Source organism: Macrobrachium rosenbergii, chromosome 10 (assembly GCF_040412425.1).
Source record: "Macrobrachium rosenbergii isolate ZJJX-2024 chromosome 10, ASM4041242v1, whole genome shotgun sequence".
Classification (NCBI taxonomy): Eukaryota; Metazoa; Arthropoda; class Malacostraca; order Decapoda; family Palaemonidae; genus Macrobrachium; species Macrobrachium rosenbergii.
This window is the reverse complement of record NC_089750.1, coordinates 69,722,207-69,741,570: the sequence shown is the minus strand read 5'-3', so window position 1 is coordinate 69,741,570 and position 19,364 is coordinate 69,722,207. Positions and strand designations below refer to the sequence as shown.

Genomic DNA, 19,364 nt, shown 5'->3' with positions numbered 1-19,364 from the left:
ATGGTTATCGATTTATCCAACTTTCTTTTCCATAAATGTTGCAAATAAAGTTCTTTCAAGTCTTAGTTTAAAGGAGATTTTAATTTCAGCTTATTAATGTTTGAGAAGTAAAATCTCCAATATAGTCTGCAATGCTTCCTGTGCACAAGCACAGTACTACGATTATGTCAACTCGTACACGGAATCTATGAATGAATTTATGAATGCATGCAGACGACAAAAAACATGACTCTCAGTATTCAGATTACAGAAACTCCCTGTATTTAAATTACATTAAATCGAACACATTATATATAAATGGAAGCCTGCAAGTTTCTGTGAATACACAAGACAATAGTGTAAGTCCCAGCATTCATCTTACATAAACTCACCCTCGCCATCTAAGCTCAAAACCTATGGGCCCATTCACTCACCTGAATGGCCAGCTGATCGACCTCAGCGAATTCGTCCGGATCCGTGTAGATGTCGGTCTTCGTCTGCGGGGGAGGCAAGGGCGGAGGGGGTTGCGCAGGGTAGTGTTCTAGGACCTCCTCTTCGTCGTCCAAGAATTCAGATCTCTTCTCCTGAATCAGGCGCATCATCTCCTTGCTGTGCTTCTCCACCAGAGCTGCTGTGGCCGCCCTGTGGTAAAATACAAAAGGCTGGCAGGTTAGGATTTGGGGAAGTCTTTCTATAATGGGTTTGTTGTTTTGATAGGATATTGACAGCTTGGGTTCAGCTTCTGTGCTTCATCTTTTCTCTATCTGCACAGATATCTCCAGCACCCCGCTCTCTCTCTCTCTCTCTCTCTCTCTCTCTCTCTCTCTCTCTCTCTCTCTCTCTCTCTCTCTCTCTCTCTCTAGCTAGCTAGCTAGTTATCTATCAACAAACATTTACTTCCCTCTTTCTTTACACATCTCTCTCTCTCTCTCTCTCTCTCTTCTCTCTTCTCTCTCTCTCTCTCTCTAGCACACCTTCTCTCTCTCTCCCTCCCTCCATCTATTTATCTCTCTACACATCCTTCTGCACTCTCTCTCTCTCTCTCTCTCTCTCTCTCTATTTATCTAATCTAGCTAACTAGTTATCTATCAACAAACATTTATTTCCCTCTTTCTTTATACATCTCTCTCTCTCTCTCTCTCTCTCTCTCTCTCTCTCTCTCTCTCTCTCTGTGCAACACACCTCCTCTCTCTCCCTTTATCTATTTATCTCTCTACCCATCTATCTGCACCTCCTCTCTCTCTCTCTCTCTCTCTCTCTCTCTCTCTCTCTCTCTCTCTCTCTCTCTCTCTCTCTCCAATAAAAAGAAATGATTTCCCCGCCTATTACCTCTCGTGTTCCAGCATCTTGCGAGAGAGGTTCTCCTTCTTCATGTCCCTCTTTATCGTCATGTTCTTCTCCAGTTCTTCTCTCTCCTTCTGGTGCTTCACCGTCAGGACCTTGGATTCCTCCCGGGAGCGCTTCTTCATCGCCAGGTCGCGCTCGAATCTGTGGACATTTCGTAATTTTAGAGTTTTACCCGAAAGTTTTTTTTTTTAAGTTTTATTCAATGGAATTGAGCCTGAAAGCTTACGGGATCATATATATATATATATATATATATATATATATATATATATATATATATATATATATATATATAAAATTATATATACACTTATATGAATATACATATATATATATGTATATATATGCATATGTATACATATATATATGTATATATTTATTTTTATTATGTTACTCAAAATGTATAACTTTAAAGATATGTTATATTTTAAGTTATATTCAAGTTATTGAGCCTGTGGAAGTTCAGGGAGTCATATATATTTTCGTGATTTTTTTATTATTATTGAAAATATAGAATTTTAAGAATCTGTGATATTTTTGTGTATATATTTTCCTTATTATAGCTATTCAAATCTTCCTCCATTCAACTCAACTAGTGACTGCACAGTCAGGTTAACTGGCATCATCACTTCCAAGGCCAATAACACATAGTCTTTAATTAACTATTGAAATATTAAATTTCAAAATTTCCTTATAAAAGATTTTTATTTGAAGAAAGCGGCAGTTTCTTGGACCTATCTCTGCCTAAGCAAATTGAATGCAGTATATCATTCCTCTTCATGAACGATAGTCCAGAGGAAATTTAAATATCACAATATTACGAAAATTACACGCAGAAGAATAATCAACCACAAATCTACATAATTAATATACAGATTCGGCGTTCGTTTAAATCATATTCGCATCTTGCAATCTCCAAAGTACAAGGAGTTATGGTATCAAGATAAAAATGTTGATAATTTGTTTTGGATAAAGACGAGTTTTAACCAGATAAGTGCAAGGAGAGGGTCCAGTTCTTCAAAAAATGATAAGATTGCATTAATCTTGATATCTCAGAGGTTAACGACTCATTCCTTCTTTGATGCAGCAACGCCAGGCACTACAATTATCTAATTTTTCGGGGTATGTCGAATAACAAAAGTTTTGAGAATAAACATGTACAAATGCCCCGAGGTTTCTTCGGCGCAATCGAGTTTTCTGTACGGCGTATAATCAAGGCCACCATAAATAGATCTGCCTCTCGGTGGTCTCGGTATAATGCTTTAAGAACCGCGGCCCATGAGACTTTAATCACGGCCCGGTGGTGGCCTGTTCTGTATCGTTGCCAGATGCACGATTATGGCTAACTCTAACCTTAAATAAAATAAAAACTACTGAGATTAGGGGCTGCAATTTAGTACGTTTGATGATTGGCGGGTAGGTGATCAAGATACCAATTTGCAGCCCTCTAGCCTCAGTAGTTTTCAAGATCTGAGGGCGGCCAGAAAAAGTGCGGACGGACAGACAAAGCCGGCACAATAGTTTTCTTTTCAGAAAACTAAAAACTTATTAATAACGAGTGAATTGACAGGTAACAATACCAAAGAAATCTGCTTCGTCACAACGATAATTTTGATGAAGCCAGTTTGTGCATTTCATAATTGATATTTATTAGGATCCAAATCAGATTTTCTAAGATATTCATTTTTGCGGCAGGATCTAAATTCATGTATGACACAAGCCTCTATTCAGTGACGTTCAGTTACTGCATTTTCTATAATTTTCCTTTCCAATTGTATTCAGCGCATGGCTTATTTTTTTCAACTTGATCTAATTGCTGTCAATCGTAAATTGTCTGTTGATATTTGTATTTCTAAATAGGATTCTATTCCTGATTTTCATAATTTCTTTTATAATGGTAAGCAATTCCTCCCTTTTATTAGTAAACCGCAATCTTGCTTCTCATATTCCAATATTTTTCCAGTGGGCGCAATTCCAGCCCTTCATAATTTTCTGCCCATTTAGAACCGACTAACACCTCTCACAAATGAACGCCCTTTCAGCAAAATCCGGTCCCACCATTTTTCAGATCCACGCCGACGGACAGGATCTGAATTCCCGTCTCTCATCAATCCTAACCTTCCCCGACAGGACCTGAAATCCCCAGTACCGAAGGACACGTTCCCTTACTGTGACGTCAGTTTCTCCAGCTCCGTCTCCCATTCCTCCTTCAGGTGGTCGTTCATGCGGGCTTCCTCGGCCGCCCTTTGCTTGGCGAACTTCTTGTATAGGTCGTCCTCCTCCTGACGGTGCTTCATCTCCATCTGCTTCTGTATCGCCACATCCTGCAAGGATAAAAAGGGATTAAGACTCTCTGGAAGGGGGGGGGGTTTATGGGGCATTAAGCATTGTTGTTAACATATTTCTGTTATCAATTTATTTCTACGTATTAATATATGTATATTTGCTTACGAGTGTATGATATGTATGTGAATGTGGCAGAGGACATTTTGTCGTTTTTCCTAGTAGCCACCCACGGCTTAATGTCTGTATATGCATGTATATATATATATATATATATATATATATATATATATATATATATATATATATATATATATATATGTGTGTGTGTGTGTGTGTGTGTGTGTGTGTGTGTGTATACTGTATATACAGATATATATATGTATATGTGTACATATACATATATATGTTTTCTGTGTGTGTGTGTATGCATGAATAAAGAAATCTTACAAAACAAGTGAATTGATCGTAACCAGAAAGCCCCAATGCTTTCACCAGAAGCATCTCCAACTCACAGGTCTTGAGAAAAATCGGTCACTGTTTCACACACCATCTTTTGTCACCTCATTCATCAGGAGCGAAATCTGTCTATCTCACCACGGGCTGGGAAACGAATCCCCGAGAGAGAGAGAGAGAGAGAGAGAGAGAGAGTTGCTGAACGGAGCCCGTCGATAAGTGTGGGAACAGAGATGATTTACTTATGTCGTTGTAGACATACGTAAACCATCGCAAAAAGCATAAGCATATTTGCACATGCTTTAGTGGCAAGATTCTCCGGAAGTGAAGATATTTGGCAACACGGCCTGATAAGAGTGAAGGAATTTGTTGCGTTGTAAATACAAAAAGTAAAAAAACTCCAAAACTCCGTAGTGATTTATTAAGGCGTTTTTGAAGAAATATTGTTCAAATTTCCTCTCCATACTCACTGCAGACACTACACTGTGGATATGCAGAATTTTTGTAAGCATGAGCCTTCATCAAAACAAAGAAAATATATATTCGTTGAATAACTAAGGGAACCCCGTAAAGAATAGGTGGGCTGGTCCTTTCATGCGAAGGATATAGAACAGCATGTCTTTAAAATGTATGTTTCACACTTCCATTATATACATATACATATACATATATATATTATATATATATATATATATATATATATATATATATATATATATAATATATAATACACATATATATAAATGAATGTGTATATATATATATATATATATATATATATATATATATATATATATATAATATATATATATATATATGTATATATATATATATATATATATATATATATATATATATATATATATATATATATATAATACATCGACCATTAAGACGTTTCCTATAAGAGAGGATGACTACAGAGTAAAAATAGTCAATGCCACATTCTTACTTTCACAGTTCATCAGTACATGAACCCACTGTGTACCTTATAAGTACGCAGGTGTCCTCATACCTCAAACATGACAGTAATATTAGAGAAGATTGAGACCACAAATATACTTAAATTATGTTCATAAGGAAGTAAATATGAAACAGAAAATAAGCATAAAACAATAACAAACTCATGGAACTGAAAAGTTCTTTAAACAAAATAATTTTAATGAAATCCTCAGAGGAATATTCTGCCCCAAAATGGAAAACTGCAGTATCTGAAAAATTTACGAAATTGAGGTATGCCGTCTATTGGGCTCGTGAAACACTGATACACAAGTTACTGCAGTTTCAGAATGATTCTTCAATGCTTTCCACGAGTATTTAGGGGTCCCATTTGCAGTATCTGCAAAATCAGTAGTAAGGCAAGGGAGTATCAACTACCATTTTTCTCAATTTTGTATTTTTGCAGAAACTGCAGTCTTCCATTTTAGGGAAGTATTTATGTCAATGGAAAACTGAGCGACAACTGTTTGATACTTGTGAGAAGAGGGAAGGAAGGCAGGGGTGAGGATTAAGGTGGGAGGAGGTGGGTGGGAGCTTAAGGTGTGAGGTAGAACACTGACAGAGAGAGAGAGAGAGAGAGAGAGAGAGAGAGAGAGATTTGGTGTGAGTAAGAGCCGGCGGCTAACCGACTGTGTCGGGGTTAAGGAACTTTAATACTCTTTAATACTCTTGTACACATCAAACAATTCTTTTATCTTCTTCCTCCTTTTCTTCTTCTCCTTCTCCGTCTTCTTCTTCTTCCTATTCTTCTTCTTCTTCTTACGCAGACATCACAGCTGAACAATTCCTTAACGTACATCAAACACTCATCATTGAAGCTCTTCAGATGTTGGGTGTGTGTGTGTGTGTGTGTGCGTGTGTGCGTGTGTGTGTATGTGTGTGTGTTCACACATGTCATGTCCGAAGAGTCTTCTGAAACACGTTTGAGGATGTTGTTCGCATCGTTAAAGGTTGTAATTGTTTGAAATGAGGTTCTTGGATGACAGGACGCTTCAATTCGTCTCTCTTTCGTGATTAAGCGAGGAGACTGAAATAATACGGTTACATAACGGCAAGGGAATTATCGTTATGTGCTTTGATAAAAACTATTAAAGAAATTAATTACAGGTAACGAGTTACATTATTTGAAATGAATACATTCAGTTATATATATATATATATATATATATATATATATATATATACAGTATGTGTGTATATATATATATATATATATATATATATATATATATATATATATATATATATATATACATATATATATATATATATATATATATATATATATATATAGAGAGAGAGAGAGAGAGAGAGAGAGAGAGAGAGAGACAGGGACAGACAGACAGAGATAATGTACTTGTGAGTGTGTTTGCGAGAGTTTACATTTGCATGTATAAATAGTAAATAGTAGGTATTTATGAATATGTGTCCTTGCATGTACAGTATTTTTTACAGATTTTCTGAAATTAAATGTCTCGATAATTCTACGACTTCTCAGCTACCTGTGCTTATGTTCCTGTCTGTTAGTCAACCGTAACCACTGGTCAGACACACACACATACACACACTCACACACACACACACACACACACATATATATATATATATATATATATATATATATATATATATATATATATATATATATATATAACTGTTTAACTATGTATGTATGTATGTTTGTGTATATATATACATGTGTGCGTACATAACCTACTAATGGTTGTGTATGTGTGTGTGTGTCTGTGTGTATTTGACATGGAGGTACACTTTATCATTCCAGTAAGCAACACGCCGACATGTATTCATCTAATTTTTTCTGTTACATAAATGCATCGACTTCACGCATGCACTCCAGAAGCAACTCTCTCTCTCTCTCTCTCTCTCTCTCTCTCTCTCTCTCTCTCTCTCTCCGTGTGCAAGGCAGTTAACACCTGCCCCTCCCCAAACACCCACACACTCAAGAATGAGGCGCTCCAGAACTCCAGAACTCCCGTTAACACAAGTCAATAGGACACAATGCAGTTTCATTCTTCGGTAACATAAGGCACTGTACCTCACAGCTGGCCCCTCTCTCTCTCTCTCTCTCTCTCTCTCTCTCTCTCTCTCTCTCTCTCTCTCTCTCTCTCTCTAAATGTTGGCTGCGCAATAAGTGACGATTAGAAGTGTCTAAAAATAAAAGTATTCGTACACTTTCTACTCCAGTAATCATTACTACTTTGATAATTACGATGTAATACAAAAAATTCCAATTAATGCTCCTATTTAAGACTGATAATTATAATAATTATTATTACCAAAAAGTAAAATCGCAAGATTTGCTTATTGCCAGAACAATCTGCTAACTACCTTTAATGAAGAATGTCATGGAGATCTTGTTTGTTTTCAATAAAAAATCCAAATTTCAAGAAGAAAATGAGTTGTCAATGAGTAAGATTTACCACCCTTAGGTTTAGAGAAAGCAGACTATATCACAGAAGAGAAAATATACGGTGCAGCTTCTGATGTGTTACACTCTCTTAAGCAAGTCTTGTTAAATTGTGTTCTTATTATCATTCTACATGAGCAAACGCTCATTTAGAAAATGCATAAAAGACAATGGAGTTACGGAGAAAGCCACCACATTTAGAATTCCCATTTGTCAAATGAGCAAATAAAAGAGAAGAGAGAGCAATTAAAGCTAAAAAAAAAAAAGAGGAACATCTACATATAAAACCGGCACTACCAAAAAATAAGTAAAAATATACTGAAGTTTCTTTGGAGCAATCGAGTTTTCTGTACAGCCGCTACAGCGTATAATCAAGGTCACCGAAAATATATCTATCTTTCCGTGGTCTCGGTATAATGCTGAATGAGCCGCGCCCCATGAAATTTTTACCACGGGCCGGTGGTGGCCTATCGTGTATCGGTGCCAGAGGCACGAGTATGACTAACTTTAACCGTAAATGAAATAAAAACTGCTGAGGCTAGAGGGCTGCAATTTGGTACGTTTCATGAAGGGTGGATGATCAACATACCAATTTGCAGCCCTCTAGCCTCAGTAGTTTTTAAGATCTGAGGGCGGACAGAAAAAAGTGATGACAGAATAAAGTGCGGACGGAAAAAGCCGGCACAATAGTTTTCTTTTCAGAAAACTATAGCTAAGATACTTTAAGCTAGTATCGAAGCCTTCTTACACCTCAGACTAAAGACATCAATATCAAAATTTAACTTCAAGGGATCCTGTCCCAGAGTTTACGAAAAAGTTCTGGGCAGTGTGACAACTTGGAGCCTCGACAGAAAGGGGATGAGGACGTTCCACAAAGCAAGTGCGCACTACTTCTTGGAGGTAGGAAATTGATACGTTTGTGGATGGGTACAATGAAATGAAAACACACTCATTTGCGCTACACACTAGTTATTTAAAAATCATATATTGGATGTGGACATAGTAGGCAAGTATGGTCATACACAAACACCAAAGACATACCCCTGTATATATGAAATATATGTATAAATATATACATAAGTATATGGGTGTGTGTATGTATATATATGCACATATGGATATGTGTGTATGTATGTATGTATGTATATATATATATATATATATATATATATATATATATATATATATATATATATATATATATATAATAGATATATATATTATTTCATATATATATATATATACATACATGTTATATATATATATAAATGAAGCTTTCAAATAAAATAACAGAAACGAAAAAAGAATATAACAAATAAAATATATCACTGAGAAAAAAAATACAAAAAAACTGAAGCACAGGAATCATGTTCTCCAGATCCTCTCTGGGGAGGTCGGAATCAAATGCCACGCCTTTAGACCAGCCACCCCGACTCCTTGACAAGGAGTCCTTGACACGGGGTCACTGTAGAAAGCTCCAAATACCTTTCTGGTGGTGGCTCTGGCGGCGCCCCTGCGCCTCACGGACGCCCGCAACAGCCAGCAGCGCCTTCTACGGGTTTTGATTGTCGTGGGTTAGAGGCGCAGCTAGTGGGGGTGTGGGGTGCTGTTCTTAGCTTTCTAAAAGTCAGAGATATTTTCCCAAATATCATTCATTCTGCAGTGAAATTTGGAGTTTTTTTTTTTTTTTGTCTATCACTAATGATGAGAAGCTTGTGAATCAGTCTCTCTCTCTCTCTCTCTCTCTCTCTCTCTCTCTCTCTCTCTCTCTCTCTCTCTCTTTAACTAAACCTTAAGATTCGTTTCGGTGCTCTCTCTCTCTCTCTCTTTAATTAAACCTTAAGATTCGTTTCGGTGCTTTCTTTCTCTTTCTCTCTCTCTCTCTCTCATTAAACCTTGAGATTTGCTTCGATGCTCTCTCTCTCTCTCTCTCTCTCTCTCTCTCTCTCTCTCTCTCTCTCTCTCTCTCTCTCTCCCTTTAGTTGTACCTTAAAATTTGTTTATATATTCTCTATCTCTCTCTCTCTCCCTCTCTTTTTAATTGTACCTAAAGATTTGTTTCTATGTTCTCTCTTTCTCTCTCTCTCTCTCTCTCTCTCTCTCTGTCTCTTAAATCGTACCTTAAGATTTGCTAAGATGCTTTCATCATCATCTCTCTCTCTCTCTCTCTCTCTCTCTCTCTCTCTCTCTCTCTCTCTCTCTCTCTCCAACGTGCATAAAGAAGGAAAAAACAAATGTTTGTTAGTCACCTCTTGAATCCACCGTCATAAGTAGAAACAGTATTGCTATATGGCATCCTTGTTAAAACACGTAACTATCGCAAAAGCTTATATTTGTGTTTTAATTGAGGTGATTTTAGCAAAAATATCACATCTCTTATTGAATTTATCAAGGAAATATTAGTAACTCAGTTGACATCCATCCAAGTCATTATTTTCACACGTTATTACCGCTAGCTGCTATCGCCTTTTTCAGTCTGGTTAATTTGACCTCATATACACCCAACATCGTCCTTATCCTCGCCCTATTTTCATCAACATCTTCTAATTCATCTCTGTCATCTTTAACATCGGTCATCAGTGACAACACAAACAAGTAAAAAATGCGCCGAAGTTTCTTCTGCCCAATCGGGTTTTCTGTACAGCGTATAATCAAAGCCACCGAAAATAGATCTATCTCTCGGTGGTCTCGGTATAATGCTGTATGAGCCCACGAAACTTTAACCACGGGCCGGTGGTGGCCTATCGTATATCGTTGCCAGAAGCACAATTATGGCTAACTTTAACTTTAAATAAAATAAAAACTACTGAGGCTAGAGGACTGCAATTTGGTATGTTTGATGATTGGCGGGTGGATGATCAACATACCAATTTGCAGACCTCTAGCCTCGGTATTTTTTAAGATCTGAGGGCGGACAGAAAAAGCCGGCACAATAGTTTTCTTTTACAGAAAACTAGAATGTGATTTCTGTCAAAAAATATTTTGTAAATATATTTTTTTCATAAAATCATTATCATTAACATCATCATCATCACCTTAATATGATTTACATAAGTTCCATTTTCCGGATTTCTATAACCTTCCGCATTTGACGAGGCGAACAATCCCCTTCTTCGAGATTAGGGCCCTTTTTTTGTCCTCTTTCCTAATCTGTCCTTCAGCTATAGGGTCCTTAATGGCATTAAAATGGACGCCTCATTGATCGTTGTATGATGATAAAACAATTAACCGGTCTAATTTTATTACATATTCCGCTGCCCACAGACTATCTGAATACATATTACCAAGGCTGCTTTATGTCTGCCAGGAACTAAAATCTGCCAGTCGGTCAGTCTGTGAGTTAACCAGTCTGCCAGCCTGCCGGGTGGTCCACCCGTCCTTCAGCCTGTCTAAAGGTCATATTCTGTCAGTCACTCGGTTGGGTGACATAGCAGCAAGGTATACAATCTGGTATTCTGTCTCTCTGTCTGCTAACTACTGCCTCTGTCATTCTGTCTCTCTGTCAGTTAGTCTGTAAGCCAACTACTACTTCTGTCTGTTGCCTCTGTCTGTTACAGATCACAAGACCAGTATCAGATTTCGCTAAACCGCAAATGAACTGAGTCACTTTATCCCTCGTGACGTAAAACGGATCGCATCGTTACGTAAGAGAATCGCTGATAACCGCTCCGCGTTACGTCAAGAAAAAAATCGGTAAAATGAGATGGGTACTTCTCCCGCAAAACCTCAGGGAAAAACAGCGATATGCCCAACCGGGATGCCCTGAGAATGAATTTCTTGATTATCTATTTAAATGTCTATCCAATACATACAGTACATACATGCATACATATATACACAATATAATAAATATATATATTACATATATACTGTATATACACACATATATGTATATGTATTCTTAAGGTCTATGGTTCTGGTCTCAATCTGCCTGCCACCACTCGACCTAGCTGCGAATGCCAATTGGCTTCAGCTATGGTGAAGAGAAAGGCATAAGGCTCGCAACCTCACCCCTAGAGACTCACTGTGAACCAAAACGCTCAACCCTTCAGGTATCACCCTCTCTCGAAACATCTTTACATAATGGAACAAATACACTTGTTCACACATTCTCAATATCAATAGAAATAAAACATACATACACACACATACAGCATACAACGATGCCTGTGTATGTGAGATTTCCAGAAGGTTCTGTATACGAAGGTCGTCGAGAACTGTCTCCTCTACAAAGTCTCTATTTAACTTTTTTCTTTTATGACAACGTGGTACTTTACTTCCCGCTGCTGGCCCACTTTCTCCTCCTTTCTTGAAAATCTGAATAGGGTATGTGAAGGTCTCCTGGCGGGGTGTGCTTAGAGCAGGTATTTTCAAGATGTTATATTCAGAGTAATTATACTCTCGTTGATTTCTCTAGTGTAAGATTTGAAGACATTTTCATGTTGTCATCTGAGTATTTTTGTTGTCGATAATCTTTTTTTTTATATAATTAAAGTTGCTCTTACAACATAAGAAAATGGTCACATCAAAAAACCACTGGAGAAAAAATATATTTCAGAAAGAGTCACGCTCACTCTTCAGTGTGGAAAATTGGTGTCTTCACACTGACGAGGAAGCATGACACTCCGAAACTGTATTTGGATTTCTTAAATATGTTTCGTCTCCAATTTGTGGTTTCTGTATGGTTTCAAAGCTCCATGCTGCTCTGTTATCAAAATGGTCACGTCCCTGCGGACCCTAGTGAAAGGAAATGGACCTATACAGGAAAGGAACAATCATAATTTGGAGCTTTCACCTTTATAGCCCTGTAGGATATATAAGATCCTTCATGGTCTCCAAAAGTAATAGGAACACTTCTCTTGAGCAACTGACATCGGTAATTTCAGGACATTGAGGAAATTCCTAACGATAAAACTGAAATAAATTTTCCAGCCTAGTATGCAAAAAAGTATAGAGGATCCCCTAAAGCAGTGGTTCTCAAACTGGGTGCCGTGGCACCTTGGGGTGCCACAGACAGTGCCTAGGGGTGCCGCAAGATTGTCGTGAATTTTGTCTTGGCTTGATCATCTCAATGAACATTTGTAAAAAATAAATAAAGTTACCAAAAGACTTCATATAATTATTATCAGTTTCTCTACTCATATATATATATATATATATATATATATATATATATATATATATATATATATATATATTAATTCATGCGATTTGGTGGGATGGTGAAGAAGGGGTGCCGCGGTAATGATTACATTAGTTAGGGTGCCATCACTAAAAAAAGATTGAGAACCACTGCTCTAAAGTTTAGTGAAATGACTCTCCATTCCCAAAGACAGGCTACCGTTCAAGAGCAGAAGAAATAAGGAAAACATTCCCTTCAAGACAGATGAATACTGGCATTTCAAAGAAGACAGAAGAAGCCTTCCAATGTCAGAAGAAAATCATTATTCTTTTAAGAAGGGAATAAATGCCCCCAGCTACAAAAGAGGCATTCTTATTTCATAATACAACTAATGATGCAATGACTGGATATTAATATTGTTTAATTTCTGAAAAATGGCGTCACAACGACCATGATCATCGACACCAAGCTGACCAAGCAAATAATGTTTTAAAGTACAACTGATGTAACTGTCATGTCATAATAACCGTGTTATTTACATTATTTTGCACTTGTGCCGTAATTATCAAGTACATTACGTTTCTTCCTGCATATTCTTGTATAATATCATATGATCATTAAACATAAGGTTAATGATTTTTAGACTGCCTGTATTATACACAGAAATAGCCAAAAATATATGGATATACATTACATTTTATACAGCCAGATACTTAACCCATCAAGATTAGGAAAACCCTCCTCTAAGCTTTAAAAAAAAAAACTTACGATATATGAAATCCATTAAAAAACATACAGTAAAGAGAAAAGTACTACACATTATATAAAAATTTTCCCCGAGGGCTCACAAGAGGGCATGGTGGTCAAGTAATGACACTTGAGAAAGACTCTGTCTTATAAAAACGATCCTTTCCACAATTATTTCTCGTGGTTTCAGCGTTACGTAAGTTGCTACTCTTCTTCACTGGCCAGTTCATAGTACGGATTCTCTAAAACGCCGCTCACATGAATTTACTGAAAACTAACAAAAATGGAATATTGTCGTATTCAAATATAAAATTATTCGTCAGTGGTAATCATTCATCCTTATCTCTTTTCAAAAGAATAATAGATAAGTGAGGACGAATGATAAAAGCTGTTGAAGTTTAGCTGAAGATTACATTTTTACGAAGGAACTTTTAATCGCAAATTAGTTTCTCTTTTTATTTTGTCTTTATAATGCCCCGTGAAGGTGAGGAAGATTCCCTTTCGCTCAGGCCAAAATAAGAAAGGTGTTTTATCAACAAGCCTGGTTAAGCGACATAAGTGACATAATCATTAACATAAGCATCATAATCATAAGTGACGTAATCATTAAAAGGAACAAATATAATTAATCTCTGCCCGAATTCTACTTTTAAAGCGTTTATGATATCCTGTGGGATTCAAGGATTCCAAACATAAAGAGGAGTACAGCACGAGTGACGTAATCATTAAAAAGAACTAATATAATTCTGTGCCCGAATTCTACTTTTAAAGAGTTTATAGTATCATGTGGGATTCAAGACACAATCCTTCGCATATCCACATTACGAAACCGAGCCGAACCCGCCTTTCCCAAGGACCAGGTGGGCCGGTGTTGCATAGCACTCGAATCTCCTTGGAATGAGACCCACCTACTACAAGGTCTATAAGAACGTGATACGTAGGGTATTCGAAGAGCGCAGATGCGCCAGCTCTGGCGCACTTCAGATATTTACGCCGAAGACATCTTTGAGATAACAGTGCGCAGTGAGAGATGTGTGGGAAAACAAAAGGAGGTGGGTATCCTACGAGTGAACACGAAAGCAATGAGCACGTTTCGAAACCTGAGGGTACACCTGAGGAATGTTAATATCTTAGCTGCGTTGGTCGCTCGTTAATGCTGAGAGTACAGGGGTGAGGATTGGCCAGGGGAGAGAGAGAGGAGGGGGCGGGAGGAGAGTTAAGATGTGGGAATGATAGGACGAGGTCGAGAGAGAGAGAGAGAGAGAGAGAGAGAGGAGACCAGGGGATTCCAGAACCTGCTTCGCCTACTATTCGCCTACAACAGTCGATTCTACTGCTACGGTTACAACTACTTGCTAAGCTTAGTACTACCACCGCCACCGCCGCACTAGCCTAGTGAAAGTAACCTCAAACGTACAGGGGGCACATACGCCAACAAACGGCGCTAAACGCCTACAGATGTCAGTCCAGCCTACACACACACACACACAGACACACACACACACACAAACGACTTGAAAAGTAGTCCAGACGTCTTCTGGAGGTTCCGATGTCTCTGGAAGCCTTTACGAGGCGAATAAAACCTTGGCATAATTTTGTGTGGGCAATCTAATCTCAAGACTGTGATGAAAGACGAATCTTCTGGTTTTTTTTTTTTTTTTTTTTTTATTTAATGTCAGTTTTGTCTGACTTGGATAAAGATACCTGCTTTCATCATCACTCGCCACAGATTGGTCGTGGAGGTTTGTACAGTACTGGAAGCGATAATGCAAAATAATAGTTTAAAACATGCATAAAAAAAATTACCAGGACAGATGTGCAAACATGTGTTGGCAATGTTTATAAAATCTTTTAATTCTGCATTTGTCTATCGTCAGATGTCAGTCCAGTCATTTGTACTGAAGTATCAAAAAATAACATATATATAAAACAATCGTTTGCACTGAGGTATTCTTGATAGTTACTTTAGCTTAAGAATAAATTACATTCACATAAAGTCAGCTGTTTTTCAGAACAATCAAATAATCACAATATAAATTTTACATTACAAAATTATTAAAATGAAGGCAAAACAAACCCACCACATTTTCTTTAAATCATGTTACCTGATCCGCTAATGAATCACATCAAATTATCTTGCACAAGAATCCTCTGTCGTTCTCAAATTGGAAATGACCACCCGTAACCAAAATTTTGCCACGTCAGGATGACCACCACAGAGATGGGTCAAGTGTTACGGCGATCGAGGTCATCACAGGTCACCAGGTTTGGTTACAAGTGCATGGCTGACCTTTTGAGGAATGCTCGACTTGCGGGTCGGGCTAGACAAAGGGACTGTAGTCCTGAATTAAGAATCTCTCTAATATCTTAATGGAAATATTCAGAGAAAGAAAAATATATGATCTGAATAATATATGCAAACTGAAGGTCAATATTTGAAAGTTACACGAAAGAAAAAACTTCAAACAATTTATTTTTTTTTGTGTATTTGTCCTTATTTGTAAGTCTGTGTTCCTACGTAAGTGTCTCAGTTTTTCAACCTGTTTTAATTCTGACATTTAAGATACACGGAGATGAACATACTCAGCTTGAGAATAAAAGAGAGGAGAAAGTATATGAGTAACTTTCTTTTCTTTGTTTGTTGGTTAGTTTGTTAGTTATGTACCTTTCTTATGTCGTCCCACAGTTCACATTCATTGGACCTTCTCTCTCTCTCTCTCTCTCTCTCTCTCTCTCTCTCTCTCTCTCTCTCTCTCTATATATATATATATATATATATATATATATATATATATATATATATATATATATATATATATGTGTGTATATATATATATATATATATACATATATAAATATATGTGTGTGTGTATATATACATATATAAATATATACATATATATATATATATATATATATATATATATATATATATATATATATATATATATATATATATTATATATATATATATATGTGTGTGTGTGTGTGTTATAATTCAGTGCGTATATATAAGTATACGCAACGCCCATAAAAGAAAACACATTTATTTATTCATATCTGGGTACCTAAAAATACTAATCTTATTTGCCAGAAATATCCTTGGCAGCACTAAGAAAAACTAAAGCAACGAAGATTTTTAGCACCCACTAAAAAATATCTAACTTATCTTTAAGTAAAGTCCAGGAACTGCAAGATAAAAAAAAAAAACTACCTGACAGATGGCCAGTTTTATGGTCAGGTAGCGCACTGAAGTTCTCTTGTCAGAAATGAAAGTATTCCATTTATATTATTTCATGCTGAATTAACATTTAAATTGAATTTCAGCCTACTGAAGTGTATTAGGCGAGCAATCAGCAGCAAAATGAATAATGCTAAATGTGTGTGGCTACAAAATTCTATTATCATTGGAGTGGAGCGCTACTTGATATCTATCTATATGTGGATGGAAACGATCAGTACAAAACCTCGTTTGTAATAGGAATAAATTTCCACCTCACATCAGGATCAAAACCGGGACTGTCAGATGTTTTAAACGCGAAGGGCGTACACGACCCTCACAGTAGGATACTTCACCTACAGAAATAAGAAGTATAAACAGATGAATAATTTGATTTGAAGATCACTCTTCTACTACACACATTCTATATATATATATATATATATATATATATATATATATATATATATATATATATATATATACATACACAAATATATATATATATATATATATATATATATATATATATATATATATATATATATATATATATATATATATATATATATATATATATATACACGGATCACATACGGCCTCAGACGTACAGGATATTACTCAGACTATTGCTAAAAGACAAGGATCATAAAACACTCGTCAAAAGTTGTCACAAAAACATGCACGTGTTGCCATGCCGTTCATGGATTCATCGTAACCAGTTCGATCGAGAATTACCTAATTTTTTCCCCTTTTTCGTTTTGTCTTTTCTGTAGATTATATAAAAAAGGCAAACGATTTTTATCATAATCTTTGAAAAATTACAGGCAATAACTATTCGATTCACCGTAAGATGACTTCACTGTTAATCAGCTCAGTGGTCTGGTAAAACTAAGGTATACTTAACGTTCCAAAAAATAAAAATAGTCTTCTTTCTTGACGCTTCAGAATATTTCCGTAATATTCCGGCAGTTTCAAATGCGCATGACATCCACACATACATAAACATTATACAATTTCAATCTCTAATACTAAATCAGATTTCTCTTCGCTTCCAGCGATCGCCGGTTACGATGACGTCACGGCATCCAGCGCCCGTGAGATAATCCCTCGGGGGGCCTTTCATATCGTAATCGTCACCGGGAAATTCCTGACGGGTGATCGCATAACTGGAGCGTTAGCTCGAAGGCGTTTTTGTCTGATCCGGCTGTTTTTGTCTAATCCGGGGGGCGTTCGTGTGCAGATCAATTTTCCTCGATTGTCTGCACAACTTCCAATCTGGTTGCCCGTAATCATCCTTCCTTTATACGAGGGTGGTGCAACAACAATCCTTTTGCTCGGCTTGGCGCAATGCAGCGCAAAAATTGTGGAGTTTCGCGTTTTGCGCTTGCAAAACCTCTCTTGCGACAGGAATGATGATTTGTCAGATAATGCGTGATTCATCTTCCGTTTGGCGCCGAATCGTTGGCTCGAACTGATGGCTTGAAACCGAATAGATCCAGTTCCCGCTGTGGATTGTATTTCCGCAAATAAAAATTGGAAATTGAATAATACAATAACACAAATAATTTTCAAGTCATCAAATTGATGAGGTAAAATAAGCGATTTTATTTAGAAGATATAATCCTTTTTCAATGTTCAAAAGTAATCTTAAGTTCTTATGTTCAACAGACCAAAAAATTAGGCAAAAAACCATTCTCTCTCTCTCTCTCTCTCTCTCTCTCTCTCTCTCTCTCTCTCTCTCTCTCTCTCATATCATTAAACTCTAGCCCTGCTTCTCATCAAATTATAAGTTTCAACTACATAAGCCTAACAGTCTTAACAGTTCCCATTTGCTAAAAGAGATAAAAAAAAAAAAAAACGTATGCTGCGCTTCCCTTAGGCCTAACGATATGACCTGATTTTTGTTAATAACATACTGGGCTTCCATATGGTAAATCGTTAGGTCTGTGAAAAGACTTTCCTTTGGAAATTTTGAGAACTCTGGTAAAATGGTAATTACATACTCGTGATAATTTACGACGGAAAACATTTCAGCAAAAATTGCATCATAATTCTGAACACTATTTTTCTTTAACTGTTAAAGGAATTGTTTAAAAATAAAGCCCCCAAAAATATTCTAAACGCGCAAAGAAAAATTATTTTCTTGGCACTATTAATCAGGTGTTAATTCTCTTCATTCTAAAAAAAAATTCAATTTGTTTTCAGTAGCACACATGACAACACTGTATCAGTAATCAATTTCGTTAATCGAGGAAAAACATATAAAATTTCAATGCTAACAAGAGGTTAGTTTTTTAACAAAAGTACGTGGATAGTTTTTTCTTTAATTATAGAGACAGACTGCGTTCAAACAAAAAAAAAAAAAACAATATAAATAATATAAATCATGAAATATTCACGTTCTGACGTGAACATTTCCTGATTTATTCCATGCCTTGTTATAATAAACTATATCCTTACTGTTTATTATTAGTATATATTTTTTTGGGGGGGGGCATTTTTGTTAAAAAACTAACAGGCAGCCGGTATAAATAAATAGTAAATAAATATATTCCTCGGTATAAATACTGGTGATAGTAAATAAATATATTCCTCGGTATAAATGTTGGTGATAGTAAATAAATATATTCCTCGGTATAAATATTGGTGATAACAAATAAATATATTCCTCGGTATAAATATTGGTGATAGTAAATAAATATATTCCTGTCTGCATAAATGAAGAAAACAGTTTCTAACATGATTTTGAAATAATACTAATTTGCAGACAAAAAAAAAAT

The 19,364-nt window shown here is 36.4% G+C and overlaps 1 protein-coding gene across 5 annotated transcripts in view; it reads right to left on the bottom strand.

Annotated features, from left to right (window-relative positions):
- LOC136842796 (hillarin-like) overlaps positions 1–19,364 on the bottom strand; it is a 154,557-nt gene that overhangs the window by 12,836 nt on the left and 122,357 nt on the right. For all 5 annotated transcript variants that reach the window (XM_067110643.1, XM_067110645.1, XM_067110644.1 and 2 more), the window contains exons 5-7: positions 3,496–3,650; positions 1,309–1,467; positions 414–621 (exon numbers count right to left, since the gene is read on the bottom strand). In XM_067110643.1, the coding sequence (XP_066966744.1) occupies positions 414–621; positions 1,309–1,467; positions 3,496–3,650 (522 nt within the window). The remainder of the gene's footprint in view (positions 1–413; positions 622–1,308; positions 1,468–3,495; positions 3,651–19,364) is intronic.